At 34.6% G+C, this 6,829-nt stretch overlaps 1 protein-coding gene across 4 annotated transcripts; it reads right to left on the reverse strand.

Moving 5' to 3' along the window:
- Positions 1 to 1,517: 1,517 nt before the first annotated feature.
- Positions 1,518 to 4,505, reverse strand: LOC113504583 (fungal protease inhibitor-1-like). 4 transcript variants are annotated; one of them, XM_026886955.1, is made up of 3 exons: positions 4,422 to 4,505; positions 2,810 to 3,009; positions 1,518 to 1,698 (listed from the first exon to the last, which is right to left on the reverse strand). In XM_026886955.1, the coding sequence occupies exons 2-3, from the start codon at positions 3,006 to 3,008 to the stop codon at positions 1,580 to 1,582; spliced, it is 318 nt and encodes a 105-aa protein (XP_026742756.1). In that variant the 5' UTR covers position 3,009; positions 4,422 to 4,505; the 3' UTR covers positions 1,518 to 1,579. The 4 variants fall into 4 exon arrangements, with proteins under 4 accessions (XP_026742756.1, XP_026742757.1, XP_026742758.1 ...); XM_026886956.1 differs by having other exon boundaries at positions 2,810 to 3,026; positions 4,422 to 4,474; XM_026886957.1 differs by lacking the exon at positions 4,422 to 4,505 and adding an exon at positions 3,311 to 3,434.
- Between the last annotated feature and the right edge of the window lie 2,324 nt (positions 4,506 to 6,829).

Raw genomic sequence — 6,829 nt, forward strand, 5'->3', positions numbered from 1 at the left:
TTTGGGGCTTCTTAGTGAACTATAAGACGGAAGGTGGGTGAAAAGGCAAAATGTTATTGCGATGTTACGAAGGTTTCTGAAGATTACTTGCCCTTTTCATCGGTTTATACTAAAAGGGAGCGTAAAAGAAATCGAACCATCTCGGGTTCATTACATTGCTCAATAACATGAACCGAAAAGTTTCGAACTTCTTTATAAATTGTTGTTTGAATGTTAATCTTTTTGTCTATATAAAAAAATTAAATTGAAGAAAATGAAATCTGTACATTTAATACAGTACAAATAATGATACTCATCGTTTTATAAATAAAGGACTAGTTTGGTGGTTCTCTGGTTCTATCTTTTAAGGACATAAGTATACAGCTTTAGATCCTTGCAATATAAGTATTCAAAATTCAAAGATTTCTTACTATACGTCTGTGATCCTATACATAATTACAACTCTGCGACACTTCAAGTTTCATACAAGGAAAAGGCTTATTGTAATTAAAATAAAATAAATCCAGCAGTACCCGCGATAGGAAAAAAGCAATTTGCTTCAAGTAACGTAAAGTGAAAAGCTTTTGTTCTACAGCTTGAGTACAGCATTGCTATGGCTGCATCGTACCGTTCAATTGCCTTTATTTCTATTTAGAAAATACGTTTCAGAAATACTGCATTTTATTGATACAATGTCATAGCTGGTAAAATACTGAAATGAACTTCTTGGTAGGTACAAGGAGTGGACACTAATAGAGTCAGCAATTTAAAATTGCGAAAGGAGGTCTCCAAAAACATATTAGTTTATTTTAAGATTGTGCCCAAATATCTCCGTTACACCATTTTTGTTATGTATGTATGTATTAGAAGTCAACTAAACCTTATACTTAACCCTCATACCCAAAGTCCACAGTAAACAAACAGTTTACCGGGAGTCCTGACCCCGTGACCTTTAGCCGAAGGGGACTAGCCAAAGCAAAATGTTGAATAGGCACTTGGCTTGTTAGCGGTCCTAAGTCGTTTGCTACCACAAAACCTCACCTCGAACCGAGGATAATCTTCTCCTTATAATTAGAGCTGTATCAAATCCGTGCCTCGCTCACTAATAATCCAATGTGCAGAATACTAGCCGAGTTTACTGCGTACAGAGATTTATCGCCATGTAGCTTCAAGCGAAACTTCCACCGTTCGCAAATTGAATAACATCACGCATATTGCAAGCTTGCTCGCGTGTTACTGCCGCGCTTTATTGTGGCTGGAAAACGGAATATATGAAGGACTAAAGGAATGCTTTACTGTTAATTTAAATACAGGAACAAAGGCTTTTCTTTAATATCGCAAAGTGCTAGGGCGACAGCCTCAATGTTTCAGTCTTGTTTTAAGTTTATATTACTGGATTCGAAAATTAAAATTTCTTTTTTCAACAAACACTTGCCTTCTTGCAATTGAACATGTATATGAAGGACAATAGTAAGTACAATATTGTGGCGAAATAAATCGAGGTAGAGATACCGAGTTATTCAAAGGAAAACAAAACATTATTCTGTGCAGAATTTAATTGTTAGTTTTATCTATTAGTGGGGATACTATTATTCTTAACTTAAGACCTAGGGGTGTACTTGACACACACGCCTTTAAGACACTTCATAGGTTCCTTACAAATCGCTGAGGGGGTCTCTCCCAACTCCTTGCTGTAGGTCTTGCAAGCTGCACCTTCGTCTAAACAAAAACAATATAATAAAATAAAATATTACTCACTAATCTACGTCCAGGAAAATAAATTGAATAAGTTTGAAGCTAAGTAAATAAGTCTACTTATACTAAAATTATGATTTCAGCGGATTTGATCCGAAATAAAGTTAACAGAAGTTTATGAGAAGTCTGTATTCTTTTACGATACGCTTTCGTTTCTTTGACAGTTAAATTGTCATTTGATTTGAAATACACGAAATCAATTTGCCGAGTAACTCTGTACACTCAAAGAAATATTTATGTTAAGTATTTTGTTATTGCATTACTACGAAGTAATGAGGAAAAACAAAGAAAGATATGACCTGTGTGTAAATTATTATTATTTATAAGCAACATAAACACAACTAGGAGCTAATGGTATCGTTCATATTCGAATAATGGTCGCTAGTGGTCATTCAAGTTGTGTTTATGCCTCGTTTAGACTGTTATAACACTTGAGGGACGGAAACTCGTAACGGAGCTTGTGGAAATATCGCAGTATTTATTATTTATACGGCAGCGTTGTCTCAGCCCGTATGTAATCACTTCCCGGGGGTGTCGTGGAAGACAATAACAGTATTAAACGTGGAACACGAGCTATATTTAGATAGTCGAGTGTACGTCCTACCTGTTCTTGTTACGCTACTTGCAGGCACATTTAGATTTAGTGGATGATTACACAGCTTTTTACTTGTTTCGTAACTAGATTGCTTTTTGTTTTTTGGATAATTTGCTTTTTGTTTTGAGACCTGTGTTTAACATGTTGTTGGTGGGCATCATTTATCAAGGTACTTCTGGCAAGTCATTAGGTTCGTGATTAAGCCGTTTACGTAAGAATGAGTTTGCGATTAGGTTTTTAACAAATACTCCTTCTAATATTTTGATATTCACTTCCTGTTAAATGACATTTTTGTTCTGTCTATTTCAAGTTGTGTATAGATATTTTGTATAATATGTTTTGATAGACGTGACCTCTAAATAAAGCAGATTTTTAAATTACTTATTTTGTGAAAGTTGTAACCCTAAAATATGTAGTTCTTAATCGATCGATCGATAATCGAAAATAAATTTAAAAAAATTGCGTATGTTTGATACTCACTGAGGAAGCTGACGCAGGCTGGGCAGCAGGCGCACTTGCCAGCGTGGTTGGCGCGGTACACAGAGGGTGTGCGGCAGCTAGTGCTAGCCACGGGGGACGTACACGGGTTCGTCTTGCAGTAGTTCGTACCACACACCAGGTCACCGTACACCACCGCCATGGAGCACACCACCAACAAAAGGACCAAAGTCGCCTTCATCCTGGAATAGGTAGAAACCTGGGTTAGTAACAAGACTGTTTTGCTCTGATAGCATGTTATTGCTGTTTGTTATCTTAAAAATAGATAATACAAATTAATTCAGAGAAATTATTCAAAAACAAAAGCATAATCTACATATTATTTATACAAGTTTAAATACACATAATGTACCACTTATTCATAAAAGTTGAAACACTGAATCGCATAAATTAACCCTGATTGTAATTTGTTATGGGCGTAATTTTAAAACACATTTGTAGGGTTACAAAAGACTAGATGGAGGCAATAATTCACTGGTATACGTTTGAAAAAATGCGGTCACTAAACGGGCCGGGGCAGGAACCTATCAGGACCAACAAGCCATCCACGTTGACCGGCGCCCCGCACGGCACACCAACGAGATTAATATTCTCCCACCGTCCGGCAGCCCGTCCGCACAGATAATGCTACTTATTTATCGAAAAACTTCGGTTTATCTAATTGAATTATGTAAAATCCAACACATAATGTAAATTAGGGTACCAGCTCGTTTCAATACGATGTTAACTAAATTAGAATTGATCCAACCGAGGGTCGGGTATACCCCAAACGATTCTAGTAAAACTGAAAACAATTTTCAGTTCCCCGATACTGGGATCGAACAATAATAACTTGCGATCGTGTTGCGAATGAACAATAAAATGAAAGATTACGGAATATAGATAGATAGGGGTTCGGGAATTAGATTAGATCAACGAATGCCTTAATGTACAAATAAAATAACACGGAGATGTTTTATATTTACGAAGAAGAAACGTAAATTTGAAGTATCGAATTTTGAAATAAGAATGATTTATAATTTTTTTATTTAAACCTTCATGCTTCGAACGATTTTTAAACGGTTAAATATAAAGCTGCCATCATGATGTAAAATGCAATTTTAGTGCTCAAAAATTTCGTAGAAATCGATATTACGGTTACAAGATTACGTATTATTATATTACATTTCTTACTCAAGCTCTGAGCAAACAGTTTTCGGGTCGTAAATGCTTTTGATCTGTGAGCAAACAGTATTTCGATTGTCCTATAAACATATGCTAAACTGGTCCATAATATCTTTGAAAGTATTTTAATAGATCTAACCAATTGAAAAAATAAAGAATTTTATTTTGCTGTGCATGCTTTTTGTAAACAATGTGCTGTTATGTTCATGAAAATAAATTTAATATCTATAGATAAGCTAAAAATTTACAAATATTTATTTGGGAAACCGAATTTTTTTTGGAATAGCTTTTTTTTTTCTTGATAGATTGTTTATACCCAATACCCAAGCGGCAGTATTTGTAGACCTATAGTTGAATACAAAAACTAAACTTTCTAGAAGATTAATTAACTTTTTTTAAGAGAAAAAAATAAATGACTAAAATTACTTACTTGATTTTTGGAGAGAGTGTTTGTGTTGACTGGTCTAAAGCAATTCGATGTAATGACACTGGGAAAGCATATATATGCAATTATAAGAATGCCGAGAGATAACCCCGGCCATGTTTATCCGTCAACTTGTGCTCCCGTGATCGCTATTATCTTTTATTATCTTAGTTGTTATTATGAAACTGAGTTAGGCACAACATTCTCCTAACTGCTAACTATATTTATCGCGCAACAATAGCCTATAGTCTGACGCTCCTCCGAATTATATTTCGGGGAATATTTTTTTTTGTATATTTTTAGGGTATCGTATTATACAGGGAAAATTACTGTCTGGCTCCCCTGCCCATCAGTCTGTCCATCTGTCATAAGACTGTTCCTCTAAAACAGTGGTAGCAAGACAGTTGATTTTGTCACACGAATACATAAAAACGAACTTCAAAAATAAAGATTCAGGTAGTGAGGCAGCTGTTTTATAATTACTTTGCTTGATTTGCAAATTTTGTTCGTTTCGAACCGATCGAACCTATTTGTACGGAAACTTCTGTGACATGAGTCCGACTCGAACTTGACTGGTTTTTATTCTTGGAATAGATTTGATATGAACTTAAATAAAGCAGTTTATGTATGAAAAACTTATTAGCCATTCTCGTTTTAGAATACGGGGAAAAGTCTAACAAGACTAAGTTGTTGGCTGAAAAAAAGTAAAATTGTGGAAACTTACAAGGTCTGTCAATGAATGATAGCGAGGTAGTACGTTGCACTTCCAAGTCAATAGCCGTATGTACAAATACCGGCACACAACAATGCCTTTTCAAATTCATGTGTTATAAACTAAATTATCATTATATACCTTGCTAAACAAAGTGAAGAAAAGCATCGAGAGGGACATGAATTTGTTTCAATGGTGTTTTAAACAGCGGTAGAAGCATATAGGTTTTTAAAACTATCTGATTTTAACCAGGTTCTACATCAAAACGCAATAAAAATGATCGTTACATCTCTTTTCTACACAATTACCAATAACAATAAGGGAGAAACAAAGCATTTAAATTAACAAAAATATGGTTTCCTTTTGCAAGTCTATTTCAAGAACTCCTCTATCCAACTTACTCCCAGTATAAAAGTCATTTCAGAAAATTAAAACCATAAAAACACCGACAAGAACGTGACAACGATTCGGAATAAACAGGGCTTTGTTTTTCACATCATTTGCACTCGCACAACGTAAATTAGGAGGAATGTTGCCCAAGTTAACTTCCTTGAAAATGTATATTGCTCAGGGATTTCCCTTATTTTCCCCTCTTACTTTAATAACATTACGTACGTCACATTTAATTCCGCTACATCCATTTAAATACTTATTAATGACAGCCATCTTTCATCAAATAAATCCGATAAAACAGATCTTTTGTCAATGTTAAAAATTTTTGGATAAAGAAAATTTATGACGGCGAAAAAGTAACGTTTTAATATTTGTAGGTCAATATTAATTGAAGATGACAAATAGTATTCGGAGTAATCCGAGGATGAGGAAACAAAGATTCTGCGTATTTCTCGATAAGAACTTAATCGGATTTCATTTGTTTATGATGATTAAGGACCGCGGGAAATGTGACTGTTATTGATAAATCGGCTCGGGATGTGACCTGGGAATATACTGCCAGTTTATATTTTTACGCGGCTGCTCAAAAAAGGTTTTAATGTTTACGGGTTTGTCTGTAGTAGTGTGAAGATTTTGTTGGGGTGTAGCTTTTGAAAGCCTATTACGATAATACGGTTGGATTGTAACTACAATAACGACCGCAGCTTTTTATTTTTAGCTGGTAGTATAAATATAAATCAAATTACCTACGCAAACGCAAAGCTACGGCACGTGCTTTTCTTTACTTATCCATTAAGTTAAGAAAAGCACGTGCCGTAGCTTTACGGAAAACCTTGGAAACTTAAACATCCTACAATAGAATAGAATAATCATTTTACACACGAGTAGTATGCAATAGTTCTGCGTCTACAGTTCTGAGTGGGTATTTATCTTAGACTCAAATACGTAATTTTAATTAGGTTTCTATATTTATTTTGTTGTTTTTGGAATCAGTTATATTCCAAGTATTGATAACCCTAGTGACAAAGTCATTTATTGATATTAATACTACAGTTCACGTATTAAACTGTAATCTACGTAAAAGAAATATTTTTTTAAGTTTTTGTCATATGATCGTTGAAAAAATAGTTGTCCTTCAATAAATTAATATCCCACGCGTGTCCGTTTCGTAAACATATTTTTTTGTACCAAGATTTATTAAATAAATCAGGCCAGTCATATTAACGTTCATGTAAATGCAGCTGAACCGCTCTGTGGTTAGGCAAGCCGACAGGGGAAATGTGTTTTTTAAACATACAATATGTACACA

This window comes from Trichoplusia ni, chromosome 22, assembly GCF_003590095.1.
Source record: "Trichoplusia ni isolate ovarian cell line Hi5 chromosome 22, tn1, whole genome shotgun sequence".
Lineage (NCBI taxonomy): Eukaryota > Metazoa > Arthropoda > Insecta > Lepidoptera > Noctuidae > Trichoplusia > Trichoplusia ni.

Excerpts from the sequence above, each read along its gene's own strand:
- LOC113504583 (XM_026886954.1), bottom strand. Across the intron at positions 1,699-2,809 it reads AGCCTGCGTCAGCTTCCTCA|ACGAAGGTGCAGCTTGCAAG; the intron begins GTGAGTATCAAA and ends GTTTTTGTTTAG.